At 39.1% G+C, this 27975-nt stretch overlaps 1 protein-coding gene across 1 annotated transcript in view; it reads right to left on the minus strand.

Moving 5' to 3' along the window:
* Positions 1 to 11301: 11301 nt before the first annotated feature.
* The window catches only part of STYX (serine/threonine/tyrosine interacting protein), a 103177-nt gene continuing 86503 nt past the window's right edge, over positions 11302 to 27975 (minus strand). Inside the window, exon 11 of the mRNA XM_027552964.1 lies at positions 11302 to 11432. Coding sequence (XP_027408765.1) covers positions 11413 to 11432 — 20 coding nt within the window. The 3' untranslated portion in view covers positions 11302 to 11412. The remainder of the gene's footprint in view (positions 11433 to 27975) is intronic.

The following is a 27975-nucleotide window of genomic DNA, read 5'->3' on the forward strand; positions in this document are numbered from 1 at the left end:
CAAAATATCTAAATATGTGACCTTTATATTAGTTAGAAAACTTGACAAGCATTGTAAGGCACAAAAATAGATCTCAAAACCTGAGTCAATAAAAACCACAGAATACAATGAAGAAAAGAGAAAGAAAATGCTGAAGAAGAAAAGTGGACAACGTACACTCAGGGAAGTTTGTTGAGATGTGGTGATTACTCACTACTGTCCAAAATGAATGTCAGACTCTGGAGTTTACAAATGTCACTCTTAATCAGAGTTAAAAGGAAAACGAGTGGGACGTATGTAATAATTCTGTGGGAGTGGAATTCCGTGGAAGTGATGTGGTAGGGTTTCCTCCCTCTGACCATCAGTTCAAGTAAGGAAGGCAGAAAGGCTGCCGGCCTCAGATGACCTGCAGAGTGACAGGTTTCAAAATCATTTAAAACGCTACCTGTTTCTTTTAAAAAAATAACATTTTTTTTCTGTCTATAAATGTATTTATTGTACTTCTGTAGAAAGTATACTTTGCAGAAAACTTAAAAGACAGAGAGAAAAAGAAGAAAAGCACTCATTCTTCTTGGGACACATCCAGATGACCTTTATCAATGCTTGCTTATGTTTTTCATCATTTTTCTCCAAATGCAGTAATATTTTATACGAGATAATATGTTTATAGATTTTTAACCTCACCTTTAACTCAGTAAAGTATTATGAACCTCTTTTTGTCATTTAACATTATTTTGCAAGTAATTTGTACATGGCTGCCGTACATCAAAAAGTGTGCGTGTGAGTTGCTCTGTGGTGTCCCACCCTTTGTGACCCCATGGCTGTAGTCTGCCAGGGTCCTCTGTCCATGGAACTCTCCAGGCAAGAACAGTGGAGTGGGTTACCATGCCCTCCTCCAGAGATCTTCCCAGCCCAGGGATTGAGCCCCAGTCTCTTGTATTGCAGGCATATTCTTTACTGTCTGAGCCCCCAGGGAAGCCCACTTTATATAATGATTTTATTTATAAATGTTTATAAATAATACCATTATCAATATATTTGTATATAAATCATTGTCCAGGGACTTCCCCAGTGATCCAGTGGTTAAGAATCTGCCTTCCAATGCAGGGGACAAGGGTTCAATCCCTGGTGGGGGAACTTAGATCCCTTTGGCCATGGAGCAACGAAACCCACTACACAAGTAGAGAGAAGCCCACAGACTGTGACTAGAGAAGCCTGTGCACTGCAGTTAAGAGCCCATGCACCGCAATGAAGACCCAGCACAGCCAAAAAACAATAGTAATAAATAGGACTTCTCTGCAGGTTCAGTGGTTAAGAATCCACCTGCCAATGTAGGGGACACAGGTTCACTTCCTGGTCAGGGAAGATTCCACATGCCGAGGGGCAACTAAGCCTGTGAGCCACAAGCACTAAACCCATGCTCTAGAGCCCGCATGCCAAACTACTGAAGCCTGGTGCCCTAGAGCCGGTGCCCCTCAGCAAGAGAAGCCACTTCAAGGAGAAGCCCACGCGTCACGACTAGGGAGTGGCCCCCACTCACCATAACCAGAAAAAGGCTGTGCCCAGCAAAGGAGACTCAGAGCAGCCAAAGATAAATAATCAGTTGTATTTCTAGGGACTGAGCAACTTCACTTTCACTTTTCACTTTCATGCATTGGAGAAGGAAATGGCAACCCACTCCAGTGTTCTTGCCTGGAGAATCCCAGGGACGGGGGAGCCTAGTGGGCTGCTGTCTATGGGGTCGCACAGAGTCGGACATGACTGAAGTGACTTAGCAGCAGCAGCAATACAAAAAATTCTTTAAAAATATAAATAAACAAATCACTGTCCACATTCCTATATTATTCCTACAGAGAGGAGCCTAGACTTTGAACTACTAGATCGGTTTGAACAACTTAAAGTTCTTGTTGACATCTGTCAAATTAATTTTCAGAAAAGTTGCACTGATTTACACTCTCTTTGCCAGTGGATAAGGAGCCTGTCTTACCAATGCCTTCGTATCTCTGAGGATGAACATTACAGACTTTTTGCTCATCTGGGAGGAAAAAGAGGCACTATACTGCTCTTCAGTTTTGATTTGATTATTAATAAGTTTTAATGACTTTTACATAATTACTAGTAATTTATATTTTCTCTTTGTATCCTCCAACCATTGAGTAAAGTATTTAGAGATATATATATATGTATATGATAGCTCATTATCTTTCCTTACAATCTATTGTCACTTGGACAAATTATTTTCTTTTAGAACGTCTTAAAGAAACTTTTATGAATCAATAAAGTGAAATAAATTCTTAAACCTGTCACAAACAGTATACATAGAACTGTATGAAATAATGATGGGATGTCTAATTTTTCCTCAAATAAACCATACATTAAACATTTTGCAAAAAAAAAAAAAAAAAGTCCAAGATCGGCCTCAAATCAAGTTTTCTTTATCTTGAGACAAAATTTCAATGAGTCTCAGTGTGTTCACCTGTAAAATAAAACACAACACTTCAAAAGTAGGCAGTCTTGTGCCTAACATAAAACAATACACAGCACCACCTAGAGGTAAAAAGAAATACTTTTACACATTTTCCCTAAGTTAAAGAATCTTTCGTCTTCAGCAAAATATCAAGTCAATAAATTTTATGTTAGCAGAAGTTGCCTGAGTAAATGTATTGGAATTTTCATAGTCTCTACAATAGAGGATCAAATTCTTAAAATGAATCTGTCACAGCATCTTCAAGACTTCTTAGCTCCTATGCAAATTTAACTCATTTTTTTTCCTACTGTCACTTTTTTAGGGGATAAATCTTGAGAAAACTGGCATTGCTTGAAAGAAACCATGACACTATCTTAAGTCTGACTCTAAGGCCCACAGATGTCATGATTACTAGATAATATGATGCAGCATAGTGTACAATAGATATTTGGTATACTGGAGGATTTCTTTACGCTTTAGGGCTTTGTGGACTTGATGAAAACCATGGTCAGAAAACAATCTCTCCATGATTAAAATACAGTGTCAGCTTCAACTCAGAGAAAATAATGCCTGGGTTGAATATGTAGGTAGCATCAAAGATTTCCAGTGATGGCGCACTGAATCTACCTGAATCTGAAGAAAATGTTGATCTTTGGAAAGGTATGATGTCTATGGATGTCTGATCGCTGTTTACATCTGGAATATTACAGCGCTCTGTTTCCACGCTGCTGTTAAGGACAGCTTCCTCTTTGTAGCCTCCTCTGGAATGGCACTGGTTTCATCTGTGCCTTCTAGATTGTTCTGAGTGTGTTTTTCAGCTTCATCATGCTTAACTTTCCAATTAAGCTGTAAGCTCACCAAGTGAATTTGCATCTCCTGAAGGCCTTGGGTCCAGCCTCCCACCTTCTAGGCCTCCCATATTGGGAACGTTTGAATGGACTAAGTGACAAGTACCTTGCTGGTGGGTATAAAGACACAATTTCTCTGGCAAATGTGAACGTACCAGGTAAAATGAAGCTCGGACAAATAAAGGTTAAGTAACTATTGTGACAAAGTTCAGAAAGTGTTGCCTAAGATCTGAGTTTATCCTTGACTGATGTAACTTAGATTTAAAAGAAAAACAACAAAAATCCTTTCTGAAACTGCCTTAAATTTGTACGGTCTCCAATTTCTAATTCATATTTTTGGGAATAGATTACCATTGGGGAATTGCACAATCATACATTGTTTTTAACAGGGAAGACAAAATGGACTAAAAGCTTTCCCAACATTTTATTTTGAAAGTTATATGACTGTGCGACTGAACTGAACTGAACTGAAACACCCAGAAAAGATGCAAGAATAGTATGATAAGCAGCCATACACCTATCACCTACCTTTAAGCATTATTAACATTCTTTATGTAACTACACTTATTTCTGAAACTCTGAAACTGAGTTACATAACACTTTACCCCTAAACACTTCAAGCAAAAATTTAAGAACAATGATATTCTCCATAACCCAGTGTAACCGTCACACTCAAGAAAATTAACAAGAATGCTCTAATATCTACCTGAAATCCAAATGTCCATAATTGTTCCAAGGAGATCCTTTATAGTTGTTAAAAAAACAAACAAACAAGATCTAATCAAGGATTACAGGTTGCACACAATTTATGTTGCATTCGTTTATTGGGTGCTTACTAGGTTACACAGGCCTTCTGGTTTAATTTTCACAAGAAAACTTGCTATAGCTTTTGATACTATGTCAAATGGTGATAAAATCTTTACCTGTGAACACTTGATATATTTTACTTATTCACCATTTTATTCACAGAATTTAGCACAGAGCCTTGAACATACTAAATACGAAATAAATGGAACATGGTGTACTTGTCCATTCTGATGGAAAAACTACAACTAAAAACACGATGGAAAGGACCTAATGTGTTGTGATGACACACCTAGGCAGAAGCAGCCCCTCTCCGCATCCCCCTGCTTTTCCAGGCACTTTGGTGGGAACATTGGAGCCGTCCACCTTAGCTGCCTTCAGTGACCCGTTACAGGATAACAATGACAGTTTATGCCAACTTTGCTTCTATTCAATAGATCCATTTTTTGTTTTAATATTAAAATTTATTTTTAATTTAGCATCAAGGAGGAAAGAGTTTCCCATTTGTTTTGTCAGGCTACAGGGTATATCAGACACAAATATGGAACACAAACTAAATGGTAGCCAACAGAAAACATAAGTTTAGCATCTAAGCACTTTCTTTTCTCTTTTTTGAGTCATAGGAGTTTGAGAACTCAGATTCACCTAACAATATAGATACAAATAGCAAACAATTTTTTAATCTTTGTGAACTATGGCAGGCTAATCCCTGAAAACATATACACAGAACATTGCAAAAGAGGTGATAGACTGCAACAATTTCAGCCTAATTTTGGTGATATTTTGATAAGTATTACCTGGTAAGAAGGTAAGTCATTTATGTCATTTATTGGGCTAAAATATTCTCTGATACTTTGTCAGCCTCTTGTAGAATCTTGAGAGACTTATCCATCAAACAACTGTTTTAGAAAGATGATGATTTTTTACCAAGAATACTGTAATTTCTATGATGTATGAGTGAAGAATCTGAAATAACTCATAGTTTCCATGATAAATATTCATCATAGTAATTTTGTACAGAAATGTATAATTCGGCCCTCCAATTGCTAGCTGAATCTGCTGAATAAAGCCAACTTTGTAAAGCGGAACAATGGAGCCATTCATCTTATTTGGATTTTACCAGTTTGCTGTGATGTCTTTTTGGTTGTCTATGAAGGGAAACAGTTTAAACCTGTTTAAAGAAATTCCTACCAGTACCTTCCCCTGAGCCAGCATACATCTATCCAAAGAAGCAATTTTTCAGGTACTTCTTTGTGTGAATACTTTGCATTAGGCTGATATTAGTAAAACTGCATGCAGAATTTACTCTTGTTTTTAAACCATCCCACTTCACAGGCTGAGAAAGCCAAAAGATACATTTTCTGGGGTAAGGCATCTTCAGGAAGGGTGCAGGGAGGCAGAGTGTGCCAAGGTTTTTTGGTGGCAGACTCCTGCAGGGCTTTTTTTTTTTGCTGTCATAAACGTGGCTTCAGTTATGCAGGTATCTGTACATTTTTGCCCAGTGAATACTGTGCTCTTTAAACCACTTAGAAAGTGTTTTAAAACATTTTAGAAAGTGTCCTTTCAAAAACACAATTTAGCAAGTATAGATGAGATCAGTGCAGTTTCAGAGTGGGTTACAAAGAGGAAGCTGTCCTTAGTATCAGTGTGGAAACAAGACTGTTGTAATATTCTAGATGTTAACAGCAACTGGACATCCATAGACTTCATACCTTTCCATAGACCTCATACCTTTCCATAGACCAAAATTTTCTTCCAGTTCAAGTAGATTCAGTGCGCCATCACTGGAAATCTTTGATGCTGCCTGCATTTTCAACCCAGGCATTATTTTCTCTGAAATTGAAGCCAGGGAGTGACACTATGTTTTAATCATGGAGAGATCGTTTTCTGACCATGGTTTTCATCAAGTCCACAAAGCCCTGAAGCATACAGAATACTTCCAGTACACCGAGTACCTATTGTACACTATGATACAGTATGATTCTTGAAAATTTCATCACCAGCAATCGAGCAGGTTTCAAATCTGGGGACATGTCTTCATGTCCCCAGAAATATGTAAACTATAGAGAACAAAGGCTGATAGGCTCAAATTTCATTAATAATCATGTAGAAGGCCTTTAGCATTTTTTAGTAAAGCGCTGAACCCAACAAAAAAATGACTGCTTCCCTCTTAACTAGAATATAAATTTCATGAGAACAGAGACTAACTCTGTGTGGATCGTTACTATACACACTGTGCTAGCATATGGTAGGCATTCGATAAATATTTGCTCAAGGGATATGATGAATGTTTTTAACTCCTGAGGCAGCTATTAAGCTCTGAAAAAACAGTGGACTGGGGCAGACTATTGAGTCTAAGCAGTGCCATGATGTGGGTACTTTCTCCTCCACTTAGCTCTAACCTGAGCCATCGCCAGAAATCACATCGAAACAATACATCTGAACTGAGCCCAAAAGACCTGAAGGCTCAAGCAAAGTAACAATGCAGGCGGCTTCCACTCTAGGCCCGCAGATGCTGCCACGATCCTGTTCTTCAGTCCTCACCTACAGGACTGCGGGCAGCTCCCTGTGACCTGAGTGAGGCTAGGAACCCCCAGACCTAGTAAATGGATTTGTCTTACCGTACTTTAAGAAATACTTTCTGTCTTTTGAAATGGGATTTAAATAACAGATCAAGGTTTGCTATTATCATAAATGTATAAAGTGCTTTGTGAAAAATAAAATGGATCATGGATTCAGGATAATTAAAAAAATGTTTTAAAATTATTAACACATGAAAAAAAAAAAAGAATTACTTTCAAGCCTTAAGAGCTAATACTATTTTCTGGTGTAAGAAAAGATAAATAGACCAACTGAGCAAAACAGACAGCTTAGAAACAGGCTTATATTATATTTATATGGATATTTGATATATGACAGAGGTGACATCCAAATCAATATGAAGAGGATGGAATAATTAATAAAGGGTATTGGGACAACAGGATATCCATTGTGGAATAAATTTAGATTTGTACCCCACAGCTCAACACAAATTAATCCTAGGTACACTGAGGATCTGACTGTGAAAGAAATCATTTTTAAAACTCTTAGAAGAATAATGCTACAACATAGATGAAAGACATCTGAAATAAGCCAATCCCAAAGGAAACATACCATATTATTCCACTCATATGAAGTACCTAGTCAAAATTCACAGAGACAGGAAGTCGAGTGGTAATCGTCAGGGGCTGGGGAAGAGGACAGGACAGTTAATCTTAATGGGTAGAGTTGCATTCAGTTTTGCCAGATGATAAAAATCCTGGAGACAGATGGTGGTGATGGTTGCACAACAATGTGAACGTCCTTACAGCCCCTGAACACATGTGAAAATGGTAAAATTTATGTTAGGTACATTTTACCACAATTTAAAAACTCAGAAGAAAATACGGATAATGCCTTCCATTTCAATATTGCATACTTGTTTGTACAGACAGTTCCTCCCACAGATAACTAAAAATGCTTAATAAGCATCTAAAATAGTCTTTAAAACACCACTGACGATTCCTGACACTACAAGCTACAGTGTTAAAGTGGGACTGGATTGGTAGGAGGAGGTACAAGACTCTTTGAGGGAATTCACCTTAATCAGAGGCCTCACAGAATTGCCAGAAATAATTTTCAGGAAAATGAGCAGCCTGCAGTGGGAAAAAAAACAAAAACAAGCACACAAGAAACAAGGACTCATGAGTAAGAACCAACAGAAATAAACAGCAGAAAAGAACTCATGAAGACTGAAATTAACTAAAGGAGTTGTCTGTATGTTCTGAGATGCAAAAAGAAGTGGAAAATTTATTGGTAAATCCTGTACAGATGTAATATAATAATAATCTCTTATGGAGTAAAATTTGAAAAGAGAGAATTAAAATATGCAACAACAATAAGGTAAATAAGGAGGAAGATAAATGAAGTTAAGATATTCTAAAGTTCTTATGTTATACCAAAGATAAAAGTATTGCTTTTTAGGACTTTGGTAAGTTAATAAACCTGTTAAAATTTCTAGTCACCACTAAAGATGATAAACAGTACACTATACCTTTCAACTAAAGGGGAAAACATGGAGTGATTATACCAAAAACCTCAACCAAGCCCAAAGAATTCAATAAAGAAGAGAAAAAATGTTGTACAAGAAACCACAAAGTAAAATGACAGATTTAAACCTAAATATATAAGAAATTATATTTAATGATAATGCACTAAATGCTCCAACGAAAAGGTTAGATCATCAGACTAAGTAAAATTAAAAAACCCATGGGATTTCCCTGGTGGTTCCAGTGTTAAGAATCCACCTGCCAATGCAGGGGAAATGGGTTCCATCGCTGGTCTGGGAAGATCCCACATGCCTCAGAGCAACTAAACCCACAACTACTAAGTCTGAGAGCAGCAACTACTGAAGACCATGCTCCGCAACAGAAACCCGTGCACCAAAACCAGAGAGTACCCCCCACTCGCCACAGAGCCAGAAAGCCTGGCACAGTAATGAAGACCCAGCACAGCCAAAAAGAAACTCATTTTACAAAACAATGATACCCTCTGCAAAAGAAAGACACCCAAAACATAAGACAGAAAAGTTTAAAGTAAAAAGATGTTAAACTATATACATTTTGCAAATATAACCAAAAGATAGCTAGCATGGCATATTAATATGAGAGGAAAAAAAAAACCTTTAAGGCAAAAAGCCCTACCAGAGATAAAGAGGTTCAAACTTTTTACAAAGAAAACTCCAGTCCCAGATGGCTTACTGGACAAGCTCTATTAAATATTCAAGAACTAATTCCAAAATGTTTCGGGCTGTAACATATAAGTGAAACATATATGTGTTTCATATAAGTGTAACATATAAGTGAAAACCTACAGAAAGAGAAAGGATAAGTACAGGACAATCTCACTCACAAATACAAATGCAGAAATCTTTTAGCAAAATAATAGCAAAGCAAACCAAGCACAGTATTAAAAGGGAAATGTAACATGACCAAGTTGGTTTTATTTCAGATGTAAAAAGTTGGTTTCACATTGGAATAAAAACCAAACAATGTACTTTACGAAATTATAGTGAAATAGCATACAAATATTTCAATAGATGCAGAAAGTGTTCAATAAAATTCAACATTTATGACTTTAAAAAAAATCTTAGTCAAGTAGAAATAGAAAGGAACATCTATTGAACACTGCACTGTAGGGTTTTTTTGGTCATGTCACACAGCATGTGGGATCTTAGTTCCCCAACCAGAGATCAAACCCACATCCACTGCATTGGAAGCACAGAGTCCTAATCACTGGATGGCCAGGGAAGTCCCTACACTGTAGTTCTTAAACAGTGAAGGACAGCAAGAAAGAAAAAAAAAATATATATATATATATAAGGATTTGAATTAAACTAAACTATCATTAATTATTTGAAAATTATAGTTAAGTAATTCAAAATAATACTTCAATTAATTGTTGTATAGGAAAATCAGTATACTACATCACTGTAGGATAGAAAAAGCAATATGAAAATTTTATTTTTTCCTTTATACTAGCAATTAGTAAGTAAAAAATAATTTTAAAAAATACCATTTGCAATGACATTAAAGTTTGAAAACTTGGAAATAAATCAAGCTCTAAATTTTAGATTCTATGGAGAGAATTTAGGGAGAAAATTTGAAAAGCTTATCTAAAATCTCAAAGAAGACCCAAATAAATATACCAGGATTGGAGGATTCAGCATCTTAAAGAGGCTGAGCTCCACTACTGATCATAAAGAAGTCAGTAGCACAGAACTTGCTCTTCCACAGTAAACAACCAGAAACCTGGACAAAGGATATGAGACAACTGTTTGCAAACGACAGGGAAAGACAGATAACTGAGAGAAGGAAAATAAAATGCCCCAGCGTCCTACACGGTGGCAACTTTGAGACTACAGCACAGCAAAGAAAAACTCAGAGCACAGTGGTCTCATGAAATTAAGGAGACAGAGACGGGGTTTCAAGGAGGGGAGGGAGCTAGAATTTGTGGGACAAAGTACCAGAGAGGAGGGAGCTATACAGAGAGAGAACTTTCAAAATCTGCACAGAGGTCTTGATCTTTGGCTGAACACCAGTCTGCACAAACACAAGGTGAAATTCCACACAGCCGGGCAAAGAACGACTACCAGACTACGTACACTGGACAATTCTCAGCACACAGGGAGTCAGACGCTGTTCAAGTTCTAGCCAGCCAGAGTAGAGAGACCTCACTGAGCCATAGGGCGATCGACGGAAACCCCAGGGTGGGTCACGGCTTCTTATTAAAGCTAAACTAAAGGCTATTCTAGGCACACTCCAACAAAGTTTAAAATAATCCTCAAGGATATCAGGTCAATCCACAAGTAACCTAACAATTAATCTTGTGCCAAAACAAACTTTAAAACTCTTTGAAGAAAGACAACAGAGGGCAAACACTCAATAGCATAACATTTATAATCCATGATATGGAACAAAAAATCACTAGACATAGAAAAAAGTAACAAGTTCTGAACCAGAAAAGGACTGAAATTGATATATATATATAAAATATATGTGCTCTTTATACACACATAATATATATGTGTGTATACTATATACACAGGCATACACATTTTTTGTCCCAGCCCTTTTTACTTTGACTTAAGTGAAAGCTGCTCAGTCATGTTCAACTCTTTGCAACCCCATGGACTATACAGTCCATGGAATTCTCCAGGCCAGAATACTGGAGTGGGTGGCCTTTCCCTTCTCCAGGGGATCTTCCCAACCCAGGGATCAAACCCAGGTCTCCCACATTGCAGGCGGATTTTTTATCAGCTGAGCCACACTTAACTTCAGTGCTAATGCCACCAGATCTCCTGATAATGCAAAAGTGATCACTTCATGTCCATAAAAGTTAGTTTCATCTGTTTTACAATAAAAAACTACATAAACATTAGTGAATATGGAAAAGGACATTTAGCTAATTTTGCTCATTTGTGTGCATTAAGCTAAGAGTTTAGAAAAAAAGATAACCTTTTTTCTCCCTGTGTTTTCTTTGGCTTTACCTATAATCACAGAACACTGATTCTCCCAGAGGTATGCTTCCAGTAGAGTGGAAGTTCAACAGGTCAAAGCTGGCCCATCACCTGCTTTTTTCCCTTTTTTTTGGAACAGTGATTATCATTTTATTGGTGTACCATAATTTATTTTACCAATTCGTGAAATAAATTTAGGAATTTACACAGGTTCCTTTTTTCTGTTACAGGTAACAGCATGGTGAACATTCTCACAGATAGTTGTCTTCATACAGCTCTTATTCTTCAGTATGTATTTCTGAAAATGGAACACATTTAGTTGAAACTATTTAAAGACCGCTTTTGAAAAAGAGGAAAAAACTGTTTCCTGAAAACTTATAACTCATAGGGCAGCAGTAGTGTTTGGTGCTAATAAGCCATCATCCACACTTGGTATTTTCCGTAGGACAAACACTACGAAAGCTTTACAGACACCGTGTCAATCAACCACTCACTGACCTTACGAGATTATCATCATCCTCATTTTACAGATGGGAAAATTGAGGACCAAAGGGACAAAGTAACTTGCTTAAGGTTATGCCGTGGGAAATAGCAGAGCTAGAATTCGGGCACAGCTCAGACTACCCCAAAGCTCCTGCTCATATTCTTATGCTACCCCTCCAGCCACTGGCACATTCATAAAAAGTGATGTCTTAAGAAGTACCTGATTATTTTGACTAGCAAGCTTAGTGTACCTGTCCCTTTTTTTTTAAAAAAATTGTTATTTATTTTAATTGGAGGCTAATTAATTTATAATATTGTGGTGGTTTTGCCATATATTGACATCAATCAGCCATGGGTGTACATTGTCCCCTGTCCCAAACCTCCCCCCTACCTCCCTCCCCACCCCACCCCTCTGGGTTGTCCAAGTGTACCGGCTTTGAGTGCCCTGTATCATGCATCGAACTTGGACTGGTCATCTGTTTCAGATTTGGTAATAAACATGTTTTAATGCTATTCTCTCAAATCATCCCACCCTCGCCTTCTCCCACAGAGTCCAAAAGTCTGTTCTTTATATCTGTGTCTCTTTTTTGCTGTCTTGCATATAGTGTTGTTGTTACCATCTTTCTAAATTTCATATATATGCAATAATATACTATATTGGTGTTTTTCTTTCTGATTTACTTCACTCTGTATAATAGACTCCAGTTTCATCCACCTCATTAGAACTTACTCAAATGAGTTCTTTTTAATAGCTGAGTAATATTCCATTGTGTATATCTACCATAACTTTCTTATCCATTTGTCTCCTGATAGACATGAAGGGTGCATCCATGTCCTAGCTATTGTAAACAGGGCTGCATAGCCTGCTTTTACAAATAAAGTTTTACTGGAATCCAGCGATGCCCATTTGCTTACATACTGTCAATGTCTACTTTTGTGCTGTAACAGCAGAGTTGAACAGTCACGACAGAGACCACAAAGCCTAAAATACTTACTATCTGGCTCTACCAGAAAAGAGAGAGCAAACAAAAGCTATATTTAGCAGAGGAAATAAGTCAGATATGGCAAACAGTAATAAATGATCATTTGAATAGAATTCATCAGAAACTTCCATCTTGGAGAAGTTCTTTTTGTACATTCTGATACATAAAAAACCTAAAATCCATAGCCATTCTTTTTAATAGTTTCAGATGTTTTGACAGTGGTGTACGTTTGGTAGACTAACCCCAGAAAATGGCACCATCAGATACAACTCTTTCAGTTTCGATTTGTCTAAGCAGTTTTGTACAGATAAGTGTGACTCTGCGATACCATGGCCCGCAGCCCACCAGGCTCCTCTCTGTCCATAGGATTTTCCAGGCAAGCATACTGCAGTGGTTTTCCATTTCCTTCTCCAGGGGATCTTCCCGACCCAGGGATCAAACCCGGGTCTCCTACACTCCAGGCAGATTCTTTACTGACTGAGCTACCAGGGAAGCTGGCTACAGATAGGTAGTATTCTCACAGTGTATATCCAATGATGGTGCCATTCTTTGGTTTTCTTACCTCAAATATCCTACCAAGTATGGCTATACATAGTTTTTGCTTGCATTTTAATTGGAATAAACATTTGTGTAAGAAAATATTTGGCATAAAACTTGAAATTCCTGATGTCTTTTGAAAAAATCAAAATATCTGACATCAGGGCTACATTCCTGTGACAACGTGCAGCTACTCAGTTTGGAGGTAACATACAAATTTCCAAATCACCCATCAGTACCTACTAATTTCTGACATTTAAAACATTCCAATTTTTTCATTTATATTTCTTTTTCTTGGCACCACCCTCTCCCATCCCCAAGGCAGCTGATATTACTGTTCTTCCTCACTACTTCCCATTTTCCTTTGCAGGTTCTTTTCCTTCATCCCTCTCTTAAACACTAGTGTTTCTCAGGGTCTCAGTTTTGGCTTTCTTCTCATGGTTTATAACTCTCACTGGACAACCTCATCTATACGCACAAACTGAACTTGAACTACCAGGCCCATTGATAAGGTTAAGAGTATGGACAGCAACCTTACGATGGTAGGGATCACTAAGAATTTTCAGGATCTTCCTTCTCTAGTCCTGATCTCCTATCTGAACCCATGTTTCACATTTCTATCTATAGACATCTCCCAGCAACTAAGACGACATACCCAACACTAAACCATCAGCTCATTTCCCAAACCAGTTTCTCATTATTTCCTCCTATTGTTTAATGACACTGTAAACCACTCAGTAATCCAAGACAGACTCTCGGGATTCACCTCTGAGTCTTTCTTCACGTTCACAGTCATATCCAAATTTTACTAAGTCCTAGCAATTATACTCCATTAATATGTCTAAATATTTCTTTCTCTTATTCATTCCCCTTTGAATGTAGTTCAGATACTCCTCATCTTCATGCAGAGCCATAACAATAACTTCTTAACTCGTCTCCAAGCTTCTGTTTTGTCTCCCTTCAGTTCATTCTCCATGTTGCCGGCAGTGTACACTTCCTGAGAGTGCAAATCTGACCACAGCACCCTGCTTAAACTCTTCCAGGGGCTCCCCATCACTTACAGCATTAAGTCTACCTTTCTCTGGATGAAGTACAGGAACTCGGAGGTCTAAATTCTATCTTTATAGCTTCACTGCCTACCACTACCCCATGTGTCTTGCACTTCAAATACTCTGCACAATTTGCAGTTATTTAGTAAGTCATGATCTTTGTCATCTCCACCTTTGCATGTAATGTTTTTTGGTTTTTGTTTTTTGCCACCTGAGATGGATTTTTTTTCCTTCTCTCATCTGCTTTTTAAAGTCCTGCATAAACTCCAAACTTGATTCAAATGTCACATCCTCCAGGAAAATTTCTATCATCTTCAGAGTTAAGTGTCTACTGTTCCCACTTCTTTTAGGGAACTTTCCACATTGTTTTAATGATTATTTATTTTAGTTGAGGGAGAAAGACAAGCCTATGGCACTGTTTTTCCATCAGTGATGAGGAGTAACTATGTCTTCACTCTCTCAACTATGAACTATGTACATAGTTCAAGATTTTGTAAACTAGGGTCCCCAAATCCCTGACTGTTTTTAAAACTGTTGTCTATCACTTACAAATTCTCCCTCATCATAATTCACAATTAAAAAGTATTTTTATATAAAAAGTCTTTTAGCTTATTAAGTCAACATTCCTCTGCTGACATACTCTTAGAGATCTACAAGGAGCATTGACGGGAGGGCTGTTGGTTTCTCAAGTTTGAAAAACGCTGTTCTGAATAACTGGCTGAGATATTTATAACCACGTCAGGTTTTCTCTCTAAAAATCTAAGTGACCAGTACAGAATAAAACCCACACCACCTTATTTATGGTGTACCACTCACAACCGCCTTTTCAGTACTTTAGAAGTCAGCATTAACAAAATTGACACATGAATGAAGTATGTCTTCTTGTTAGTTCAGAAATTCAAGATGTTTAGGAACAGAACGAAGTACATATGTTTAAGGAACCTATCAGCATTCTAATCTTCAAACTAACTTCATCAACCACAACACAGGATGTAGTAGCACACATGAGAACTGTATCACTGTATTAAAAAAAATCTGGGCAAGTGGGGAAAGACTGAAGGGAGATATCCTTTGACAAGTGAGAGAAAAGCATTAGTTACAAATATAAGTTTAACCATTTGAGTAACAGCTCCACAAAGACTGGGGTTCTGGGTGTCCCTGTTACTGGCACTGAGTGCATCTTAGGTGGCTGCTGGGGAAGTGGAAGCCTATTTCCCTCCTTCTCTGTCTGGGTAGCCAACAATTTCAAATTCAGACCACTGAACGCTAACTGTTCAGCTGATAAGAGGCTGGGAGTAGGTGGTATCAGTTCAGTTCAGTCGCTCAGTCGTGTCCAACTGTTTGCAACCCCATGGAATGCAGCACACCAGGCTTCCCTGTCCATCACCAACTGCCAGAGTCCACCAAATCCATGCCCATTGAGTCAGTGATGCCATCCAACCATCTCATTCTCTGTCATCCCCTTCTCCTCCCGCCTTCAATCTTTCCTAGCATCAGGGTCTTTTCAAATCAGTCAGCTCTTCGCATCAGGTGGCCAAAGTATTGGAGTTTCAGCTTCAGCATTAGTCCTTCCAATGAACACTCAGGACTGATCTCCTTTAGGATGGACTGGTTGGATCTCCTTGCAGTCCAAGGGACTTTCAAGTCTTCTCCAACACCACAGTTCAAAAGCATCAATTCTTTGGTGCTCAGCTTTCTTTATAGTCCAACTCTCACATCCATACATGACTACTTGAAAAACCATAGCCTTGACTAGATGGACCTTTGTTGGCAAAGTAATGTCTCTGCTTTTGAATATGCTATCTAGGTTGGTCATAACCTTCCTTCCAAGGAGTAAGCGTCTTTTAATTTCATGGCTGCAATCACCATCTGCAGTGATTTTGGAGTCCAAAAAAATAGTCAGCCACTGTTTCCACTGTTTCCCCATCTATTTGCCATGAAGTGATGGGACCATGCACCAAACTAATGACCTAAATCACTCACCACCTAGCCGTGTTACCTCACAGGTGAAGTGGGCCCACCCAGCTGTCCCATCAGAGTGTCCCCATGTGGATAATGCCTCAACCAACAAAAATTTCCCCTTTGCATCCTTTCACCTTGTTTTCTGTCCTTCATTTTTTCTTGAAATCCCCACTTCCTTCCTTTCCCTCAAAACACACAGGTCGTCTCCTGTGTTATCTTTAAAATCCAAGGCTACTCCCCACCTCCAACCCAATTTTCCATTGCTTGGTAAAGAAATAAGGGGTCATTCCTTGAGTAGATATTTCCTGAGTGCATACTGGGTGCCAGACACTGGGACCAAGAGAGGCTTAATCCTTTTTTTCAAGGTGGAGTCAACAAATGAAATGATTATAAATTAGTATTATGAAGGAAATAAATAATGATGGAAATGGAGCTCTAATCACAAGGCCAAGGTGGATTTCCCTGCAGAGGCTGAGAGCTGAAAGAGGAGAAGGAGCTAGATTTGCAGTGGATGCTGGGGGAGAACATTCCAGGCAGAAGGAACAACTTACTGGAAGGTAAGAACAATCTTGATCTGTGAGAGAAACTGAGAAGTAAGGTCTGGCTGGAGCCCAGTGAGAGAGAGGAACAAGACACAGGATGAGGATGGATTAGAGAGGAAGGGACTGGCTCACCTTAGGCTTTATAGGCCAAGATACTGAGCTTGACTTTCAAGAGCCATGGGACCCCATCAGAGTGGTTTTGTTGGAGGGGAACATTATGATCTAATTTGTTTTGAAAGGGTCACCCTCCAGCTGAGGAGAATGGACTGAAAAGGGAAATCTGATAGAACAGCTACGTACATTACTTTATAACATTAACGTGCAAACAAATAAACTAGAGACCTTGTTAAAGTGCTGTTTCTTGCATGGGGGACAGGGAACTGAGAGCCTGAAATTCTACTAGTTCCCACATGATGCTGATGCTGTTGGTCTATGAACCACATTTTTAGTGGCAAGTTACTGGGAGACCATGGAGTATCCAGGTAAGTTCAATTCAGTTCAGTCATTCAGTCGTGTCTGACTCTGCGACCCCATGGAATGCAGCACACCAGGCCTCCATCCATCACCAACTCCTGGAGTTTACTCAAACTCATATCCATTGAGTTGGTGATGTCATCCAACCATCTCATCCTCTGTGGACCCCTTCTCCTCCCACCCTCAATCTTTCCCAGCATCAGGGTCTTTTCAAATGAGTCAGCTCTCCACATCAGGTGGCCAAAGTACTGGAGTGTAGGCTTCAACATCAGTCCTCCCAATGAACACCCAGGATTGATCTCCTTTAGGATGGACTGGTTGGATCTCCTTGCAGTCCAAGGGACTCTCAAGAGTCTTCTCCAACATCACAGTTCAAAAGCATCAATTCTTCGGCGCTCAGCTTTCCTTATAGTCCAACTCTCACATCCATACCTGACTACTGGAAAAACCATAGCCTTGACTGGACAGACCTTTGTTGGCAAAGTAATGTCTCTGCTTTTTAATATGCTGTTTAGGGCAATCATAGCTGTTCTTCCAAGGAGCAAGTGTCTTTTAATTTCATGGCTGCAGTCACCATCTGCAGTGATTTTGGAGTCCCCCTAAAATAAAGTCTGCCACTGTTTCCACTGTTTCCCCATCTATTTGCCATGAAGTGATGGGACTGGATGCCATGATCTTAGTTTTCTGAATGTTGAGCTTTAAGCCAACTTTTTCACTCTCTTCTTTCACTTTCATCAAGAGGTTCTTTAGTTCTTCGCTTTCTGCCATAAGGGCGATGTCATCTGCATATCTGAGGTTATTGATATTTCTCCCAGTGATCTTGATTCCAGCTTGTGCTTCATCCAGCCCAGCGTTTCTCATGATGTACTCTGCATAGAAGTTAAATAAGCAGGGTGACAATATACAACCTTGACATACTCCTTTTCCTATTTGGAACCAGTCTGTTGTTCCACGTCCAGTTCTAACTGTTGCTTCCTGACCTGCATACAGATTTCTCAGGAGGCAGGTCAGGTGGTCTGGGATGCCCATCTCTTTAAGAATTTTCCACAGTTTGTTGTGATCCACACAGTCAAAGGCTGTGGCGCAGTCAATAAAGCAGAAGTAGATGTTTTTCTGGAACTCTCTTGCTTTTTTGATGATCCAGCGCATGTTGGCAATTTGATCTCTGGGAGATGACTGTAATTAGGAACAGGGTCATGACAATAAAGATAGAGAAAAGTAAGTGTATCCATAACATATTTTATGCTGGATTGGGAAAAAAGAACATCAAGATGGGTGGTAACTTCTCCTTCTGCCCCCCCCCCCTTTTTTTAATGAGAATTCTCACATTGGAACGATGTTTTAGGTCAAAAGCTCTCATTACACAGGAATCTCATCTGAATGCTGGAGACACTTCTGGACTTGACTATGCTAAAAGAGCATTTCTTCTTCATTAATGTGCATTACAACATCTTCTCCTATTGACATGTATTGTGATTGTCATTCTCAATCACTCTTATTAGTTCCTAGGATTCCCTCCCCCTCTACAGTGGTAAGTATGAAATTAGTCACCAGAACAGTCATTCTCAAAGTGTGGTCCCCAAACTAGCAGCATCAGCATCAAATGGGAATTTGTCACAAATGAAAATTCTTAGATGCCACCTTACATGTACTGAATCAGAAAATCTGAGAATGGATTCCAGAAATCTGTGCTTTAACAAATCCTCTAGGTGATCATGGTGCTCATTTAAGTTTAGGAAGCACTGAATTAGAAAATTAGTAAATATTAGTGTATATGTTGTTAGACATTAACATCTTTCTGAGTGAATCTTTTGGGAAGGAAAGACAAAGAAGATACAACAACCCTAACCAAACAAATTAGAATACCTGGAGACCACAAACACAGCCATCTGAGCCTCTTAGATTATGTGTATAGGCAGCTTTCACTATTACTGTTTGCTCTTTCTGTGCGCTACTATGATGACAAGAAGAAAATTAGGAAATAAAAAGAAAACCCCATCTTCTTCCCTTTAAAATAAATTAAGGGACTTCCCCGGTGGTCCAGTGGCTAAGACTGCACATCTGCACTCCCAATGCAAGGGGCCTGGGTTCAATCCCTGGTCAGGGAACTAGATCCCACATGCCAGAACTAAAACCCAGCATGGCCAAATAAGTATTTTAAAAATAAATTGTTTAATGCTTTTCAGCTTAAGAGGATATTTGAGAGGCTTTGTGCCTCTCCTTTCTCTTAGCCACAGTTGTCAATTAGGGGTATGAGGATGGAGGACTATGAGAATCACCTAAGAAGCTCTCTCAAAATATGTTCTCTCTCTCTCTCCCTCCTCCAGCTGAGATGCTGATAGGAATGTGGGTGAACTAGCACATATATCCCAAGAAATCTTCCTGTGATTCCAATCTACTTCCATCCTCACCTCTCCCCATATCCCCAAGCAGCTCTCTTAGTATCTTGTTAATACAGAAGTAAGTATCAAGATCACAAAATCTATCTTCTGTCCTCTAGGACTCACTAATATGCACCTACTCTGGCTTTGGTAGCATGCTGTGAGGTATGGTCTCAGCCCTGAAGGCTGTAATACTCTAGATTAAAGAAACAATTAGTGAAAAGCATTAGACTAAATGCAATCAAGTGTCACACTGTGTGATGGAGACTTTAGGACTATGAAATTTGGAAAATAAGATCTAGGCTTCCCACTCATTTTCACAATATCTTTTCATCTTGGAATACTGGGGGCCAGATGGTCTGAGATACCAGAAGGACAAATACACAATCACATTCCACTCATGCATATGAACAAAAACACAGTAGGGAACAGTAACAGAAGTTACTTTATGCAGCACACCTGAAAACTGCAAATGCATTAGGGCCAAAGCAACCTGAGAAAACAAAAGAAGTCTTTTAAGAGCCACTGTTGAGCTTGCATTTCATGTTTCTCCATTCCTTTCCTGTTGCCTGATGCTTAACTATTTTGCTTCTTGTTTATTCTTTCAGGAGTAGATAAGTAGGACAAGGGAAACAGCAGGTAAATTTTAGTATACTACCTCTGGTATTCTTTAATAATAAAAGGTCCAGTGATGAGAGTATTTCAAAGTGTTAGCTAAGCTTTGCGTAGGAATATGGATGTGAATTCCAAGATGTTAAGTAAAAAAACAAAAACACAAGGTGAGACTAGTGTGTATGTTTGTTATTTCTGTTGCTGCTGCTAAGTCGCTTCAGTCGTGTCCGACTCTGTGCGACCCCATAGACGGCAGCCCACCAGGCTCCCCCCATCCCTGGGATTCTCCAGGCAAGAACACTGGAGTGGGTTGCCATTTCCTTCTCCAATGCATTAAAGTGAAAAGGGAAAGTGAAGTCGCTCAGTCGTGTCCGACTCTTAGCAACCCCATGGACTGCAGCCTACCAGGCTCCTCCACCCATGGGATTTTCCAGGCAAGAGTACTGGAGTGGGGTGCCATTCTGTTAAACATATGAAAAAGAACATTTATATTTCTCTATAAATACTTTGGGAAAGATACACAAGTAACTGGTAACATTACTTGCTCTTGAAAAGAGGAACTGAGTGGACAGGGTTAAAAGAAGAGAAAGCTGTGGTACATATACACAATGGAGTTACTCAGCCATTAAAAAGAATACATTTGAATCAGTTCTAATGAGGTGGATGAAACTGGAGCCTATTATGCAGAGTGAAGTAAGCCAGAAAGAAAAACACCAATACAGTATACTAACGCATATATATGGAATTTAGAAAGATGGTAACAATAACCCTGTATACGAGACAGCAAAAGAGGCACTGATGTATAGAACAGTCTTTTGGACTCTGTGGGAGAGGGAGAGGTGGGATGATTTGGGGGAATGGCATTGAAATATGTATAATATCATATATGAAACGAGTTGCCAGTCCAGGTTTGATGCACGATACTGGATGCTTGGGGCTGGTGCACTGGGACAACCCAGAGGGATGGTATGGGGAGGGGGGAGGGAGGAAGGAGGAGGGAGGTGGGAGGAGGGTTCAGGATGGGGAACACATGTATACCTGTGGAGGATTCATTTCGATATTTGGCAAAACTAATACAATATTGTAAAGTTTAAAAATAAAATTAAAAAAAAAAAAAAGAAGAGCTTTCACGGGATGCTCTTGTTATTTCTTGAATTTTGCACCATGTATTTGAATGACCTACTTTTTAAAAACAAATAAGCTTTTTTAAAAGAGTACTGGCTAAAAGGAGATTTAGGAATCTCAATCCTTTCTTCTAGGCGGCTTTGTGGGATACTAGAAAAAGCATTGTTTTAGGAGTTCACATACACAAAAAATAAAAGACCTGGTTCCCAAACCTGGTCTGCTTCTTACTAGTTTTGTGACCTTGGCCAAGTTCCTTAAATTAGCTGAATCTCAGTTTAATGTGTGATTTTGCACATTAATAAAATCAGTATAACAAAAGCTACTTTGTGAGGATCAGACATTATATAATACTGCCATGTGCTTACTCAATGGTAGCTATTATTCTATGGATTTCAATTATTCCCGCTATTCATTTCCACCAGTTCTGTGTTGGATGTTGATTAAAGGGAACCTGAGATATGAATGAGGTCTAGGAGGATCTTAGTTTACAGATACCAACCACCCACCTTTGGGAGAAAATCAATCATTCTTTAAAAAAATTTTAAATCATTCTTTTAAAAATTGTACTCAGGTGCTTTTTGGGTCTTTAGGTGCAAAAGTCCAAAGGCTTCTCAAGGCTTCATAAGGACTATTCCTTAATGTTCAAACTACAGCGTAATTGCACTTATCTCACATGGTAGCAAAGTAATGCTCAAAATTCTCCAAGTCAGGCTTCAACAGTATGTGAACCATGAAATTCCAGATGTTCAAGCTGGATTTAGAAAAGGCAGAGGAACTAGAGATCAAATTGCCAACATCCATTGGATCATTGAAAAAGCGAGAGAGTTCCAGAAAGACATCTACTTCTGCTTTATTGACTATCCCAAAGCCTTTGACTGTGTGGATCACAACAAACTGTGTAGAATTCTTTAAGAGATGGGAATACCAGACCACCTGACCTGCCTCCTGAGAAATCTGTATGGAGGTCAAGAAGCAACAGTTACACCGAACATGGAACAAGAGACTGGTTCCAAATCAGGAAAGGAGTACATCAAGGCTATATATTGTCACCCTGCTTATTTAACTTATATGCACAGTACATCATGCGAAATGCCAGGCTAGAGGAAACACAAGCTGGAATCAAGATTGCCGGGAGAAATATCAATAACCTCAGATATGCATATGACACCACCCTTATGGCAGAGAAGAACTAAAGAGCCTCTTGATGAAAGTGAAAGAGGAGAGTGAAAACGCTGGCTTAAACCTAAACATTCAGAAAACTAAAATCATGGCATCCAGTCCCATCACTTCATGGCAAACGGATGGGGAAACAATGGAAACAGTGGCAGACTTTATTTTAGGGGGACTCCAAAATCACTGCAGATGGTGACTGCAGCCATGAAATTAAAAGACGCTTGCTCCTTGGAAGAACAGCTATGATCGGCCTAAATAGCATATTAAAAAGTAGAGACATTACTTTGCCAACAAAGGTCTGTCTAGTCAAGGCTATGGTTTTTCCAGTAGTCATGTATGGATGTGAGAGTTGGACTATAAGGAAAGCTGAGCGCCGAAGAATTGATGCTTTTGAACTGTGATGTTGGAGAAGACTCTTGAGAGTCCCTTGGACTGCAAGGAGATCCAACCAGTCCATCCTAAAGGAGATCAGTCCTGAATATTCATTGGAAGGACTGAAGCTGAAGCTCCAATACTTTGGCCACCTGATGCAAAGAACTGACTCATTGGAAAAGACCCTGATGCTGGGAAAGATTGTTGGTGATGGACAGGGAAGCCTGGCGTGCTGCAGTCTTTGCTGGGGTCACAAAGAGTCAGACACGACTGAGCGACAGAATTGAAGGACTATTCCAAGAGGTCTAGCAACCTCTGGCGTGTAATGATGGCCAGCTCCATAATGCAATTTCATACTAGCTCCCCCTCCTTCCTTGCTTCACTCTTTTTCTTATTTCTGTTTCTTGGACCAGTCGCCCTGATACAGGGATAGCACATAAGCCTTGTGCCTCAGGCGATATCTACTTGATGCAGAAACCCCAGCTAAGACTGGGCCTGCCTAATACTACCGAAGAGAGTCTGGGACTGTGCTGCAGGTACTACTGGTGCCCAGCCCATGTGCCTCGAGGCCTCCGTATTAACAGGACTTGCTTTCCTAACTGCCAGCATTTGCATCTCATGTGCTGCTAGAGGGCTTTCTTTGCCACCCTCAACCAATATTTTCTCTCTTAAATGAGATGTCTTTAAATTTTCTTGATGGTACAGTTTTCCCCATAAAACTTTTAATTGTGATGAAATCCAGTTTATCCAATTTATGTTTTTGTCAGTTGTCCTTTTAGTGTTATATATAAAAAATTATTGACTAACTCAAGGTCACTAAAATTTGTTCCAATGTTTCTTCTAGTAGTTTTATAGTTTCTTTACATTTAGATCTAGATCAGTTAATTTTTGTGTATAGTTGAGATAGAGGGTCCAATTTTATTCTTTCACATGTGAATATTCAATTTTCCCAGCACCATGTATTGAAAAGACAATTTTTTCCCCATTGAATTGTCTTAGCATTCTTGTGGAAAATCAACTGACCACAAACCTAAGGGTTTATTTCTAGATTCTCCATTTTCTTCCATTAATCTATATGTCTGTGCCATGCGTGCATGCCAAGTCGCTTCAGTCATGTCCGACTCTGTAACTCCATGGACCGTAGCACTCCAGGGTTCTCTGTCCATGGGATTCTCCAGGCAAAAATACTGGAGTGGGTTGCCATGCCCTCCTCCAGGGGATCTTCTTGACCCACGATCAAACCCGCGTCTCTTACGTCTCCTGCATTGGCAGGCGAGTTCTTTACCACTAGCGCCACCTGGGAAGCCCATCTGTATGTCTATTCTGTGCCAAAAACACATTGTCTTGATTATTGTAGTTTTGTAGTAAAGTTTGAAGTTGGGAAGTGTAAGTTCTCCAAATGCTTTTGGACTCCAAAGCCATAAAATATTTTTATATGGTTTTCTAAAACTTTTATTTTTTGCCCTTCTCATTTATACCTTTTATCTACTTGGAATTTATTTTAGCACATGGTGGGAGGCAGGGCTCTAAAGTCATGCATCTAAATTGTATTAACATTTTTTTTTTTAAAGTCCTTTCTTCAAGTGACCCACCAAGCAAGCCTCTTACAAATCAACTCTCCATCTAGGCAGGCCTCTATTTGGGGATCCTATTCTGTTCCACTGGTCATTTTTTTCTATCCTGAACCAGCATCACCCTTCCTTAATTACTGAAGATTTTAAGAAGGTAATCTGTAAAGCAATTCTCCCCATCTTGTTCTTCTTCACGAGTGTATTTTTGGCTCTTATATATAAATTATAGATACACCTTGACAAAATTACATACATACATATACACACACTATGTATTTCATGGCTATAGAACTACTTTTCAGAGATTCAATTTCTTCTAGAGATAGCTGCAGGAAGACATTTTCTAAGACTACCAATTGTAATCTAATTTTCAAAGTTTTTATCATAAACTTAATATCTTTTATCTTATTAAATGTTGGAAGCATTTCTAAGCCTTCTTTTTCATTCCTATTATAATTTGTTTATGCATTCTCTTTTTTTTCTTGATGAATCTTGCTAGAAGTTTGCTGTTTTATGATTCTTACATTGGCCTTGTACAGCAAAGGCCTCATTCTGACCTTTGTTTACTATGTTACTACTTTCCTCTCTTACTGTTACTGTCTCCTCACATACATTTTGTTTATTCTGCTGTTTCTTTTCTAATTTCCTAAATTTTATGAACTGAGCATTAATTGCTAGCCTTTCTTCATTTCTAATGGAAGCATTTAAGACAATAAGTTTCCCTCAATGCTCTGTCTAGCTGTCACTTTTCACTTATAAAATTTCCAGTTGGTTCTGTTTCTCTAGTTTCCATTTCTCTGCTGAGATTCCCCATCTGTTTTCTCACATTTTTCAAGGAAAAATCCATCTTTTTCTTTAAACCCTTGAACAATGTATTTGTAAAAGCTGTTTTAAAGTCTATGTGTACTTATTCCAACATCCAGGGTCGTATCTGTTTCTATTGGCTACTTATCTCTTGATTAAGGGTCACATTCCCTTGTTTCTTGAGTTAGTTGTCCAATAATTTCTTCCGGTGCATGGAACAATTTTGGCTGCTACACTGTGAGGAACTCTATGATACTGTTTTTCTTTAAAGCTTGTTGAGTTTTTTTCTGGCACATTGTTGATTACACTTATTTGCCTTGATCCTATTCTGGTTTTGTCCTTAATTTAAGGCATGGACCTTACTGGAGTTTCAACTGAATGCCCAGGTACTCAATAAGATCCCTCCAGTCTGGATGGATTGGAACTCCACAATCTTCCAGCAATGGTGTTTCTGTTAAGTTCTCAGTCCCCTAATAGTCACTCCTGGCTGATCTCACAATGGCCTTGACTTACATATGTTGAGTCAAGCACTTAGCCACACTCCTGAACACAACCTCCTATGAGATTCCCCTCTTCACAGCTCCATCATTTTGGGGGTACTGGCTCACAAACTACAGTCACCTCAGCAACTCAAATCTGATCTCTGCCTCTTCTACTCGGCTGCTCTGCACTTCGGCCCACCTCTTGCTCCACACACCAAAAAGTGCTCCTGTTCCAAAAGGGAAGGCAGTCATAAAGGTCACTTCACATTTCCCTTGTGTTTAAGGATCACTGACCTGCGCTGTTGTCCACTGCTGGAGAGCAGTCATCTTCTGTGCTTTGCCACTTTCATACTCATTTATGGCACGAAGCTAAGCCTAACATCCGGAGAAGGCGATGGCACCCCACTCCGATACTCTTGCCTGGAAAATCCCATGGGTGGAGGAGCCTGGTAGGCTGCAGTCCATGGGGTTGCTAAGAGTCAGACACAACTGAGTGACTTCACTTTCACTTTTCACTTTCATGCACTGGAGAAGGAAATGGCAACCCACTCCAGGGTTCTTGCCTGGAGAATCCCAGGGACAGGGGAGCCTGGTGGGCTGCCGTCTATGGGGTGGCACTGAGTTGGACACGACTGAAGTGACTTAGCAACTTAGCAAAGCCTAACATCAGTTATTACATCAAGTATAGAAACAGCAATCCCCATCATTTCTTAATATGCAACATTTTTAACACTCAGTTTAAAGACTCTCAAATTCCCACTATTTTCTAAGTGGTTCATGAGTATGTTTCTTAGTCTCCAAACATAAGCTTTTCATGTTTTTTCAGTGCATATTTCTTATTTAATCCCAATGTGATCAAAGAAAGCAATATGTATGATACCATTCTTTTGAAATTTGTTCAGACTTCCTTTATATATCAATATATGGTCACAAATATTCCACTGAAAGATGTGTATTCTGCAGTTTTGGGGTGGAATGTTCTGTGTGTCCATTGAATCAAATATATTCATTGTTTCTATATTCTTTTTGATTTTTGTCTGCTTGATCTACCACTGAGAAATTGGTAGTAAAATCATTCATTATAATTTGTGGGACTTCTCTACAGTTCTCTGTTGATTCTGCTGATTCGATTCTTAAATCTAGTGACTCTCTTTTATTTTTAGTAATGCTCTTAGCTTTAAAATCTTACTTTTTCTGATAGTGATAGATTTATACTAGCTTTTCTGTTTGCTTGATATATACTTTTCATGCTTTTATTTTCAACCTTCTTATATTCTTATTTTTAGCTGTATCTTTTGTGAACATTTATAGACATTCAGTTCAGTCCTGTTTCATTACTGTTTCATTACTGTCCCCCAGCAACACTTGGCATAGTAGCTTGTGATGAAGCTTCATAATAGCTTTCTAATTTTTTGTTCAGCTTTGGAAACTGGTAAAACATAGGGAAGATTAGTAGCTGGAGGGTAGAAAGTGTTTGAGTCTATTAGAAGGTCATGGGGAAAAAAAAGTATAGCAAAAAAAGAAACATCAATTTGTGGGAATGATCTTCAAATGAATCAGATACTATATGAGACATATCAAGTTAAGAGAAAACAAGAAATTACAGTTTTCAGTTCAGTCACTCAGTCGTGTCTGATTCTTTGCAACCCCATGACTGCAGCACGCTAGGCTTCCCTGTCCATCACCAACTCCCAGAGCCTACTCAAACTCATGTCCATCACATTGGTGATGCCATCCAACCATCTCATCCTCTGTCGTCCCCTTCTCCTCCTGCCTTCAATTTTCCCAGCATCAGGGTCTTTTGCAATGAGTCAGTTCTTCGTATCAAGTGGCCAAAGTACTGGAGTTTCAGCTTCAGCATCGGTCCTTCCAAGGAATATTTTGGACTGATCTCCTTCAGAACGGACTGGTTGGATCTCCTTTAAGTCCAAGGGACTCTCAAGAGTCTTCTCCAACACCACAGTTCAAAAGCATCAATTCTTTGGTGCTTAGCTTTCTTTATAGTCCAACTCTCTCATCCATACATGACTACTGGAAAAACCATAGCTTTGACTAGACAGACCTTCGTCAGTAAAGTAATGCGTCTGCTTTTTAAAATGCTGTCTAGGTTGGTTATAGCTTTTCTTCCAAGGAGCGTCTTTTAATTTCATGGTTGCAGTCACCACCTGCAGTGATTTTGGAGCCCAAGGAAATAAAATGTCACTGTTTCCATTGTTTCCCCATCTATTTGCCATGAAGCGATGGGACTGGATGCCATGATCTTCGTTTTCTGAATGTTGAGATTTAAACCA

The sequence above is a fragment of the Bos indicus x Bos taurus genome, chromosome 10 (genome assembly GCF_003369695.1).
Source record: "Bos indicus x Bos taurus breed Angus x Brahman F1 hybrid chromosome 10, Bos_hybrid_MaternalHap_v2.0, whole genome shotgun sequence".
NCBI lineage: Eukaryota > Metazoa > Chordata > Mammalia > Artiodactyla > Bovidae > Bos > Bos indicus x Bos taurus.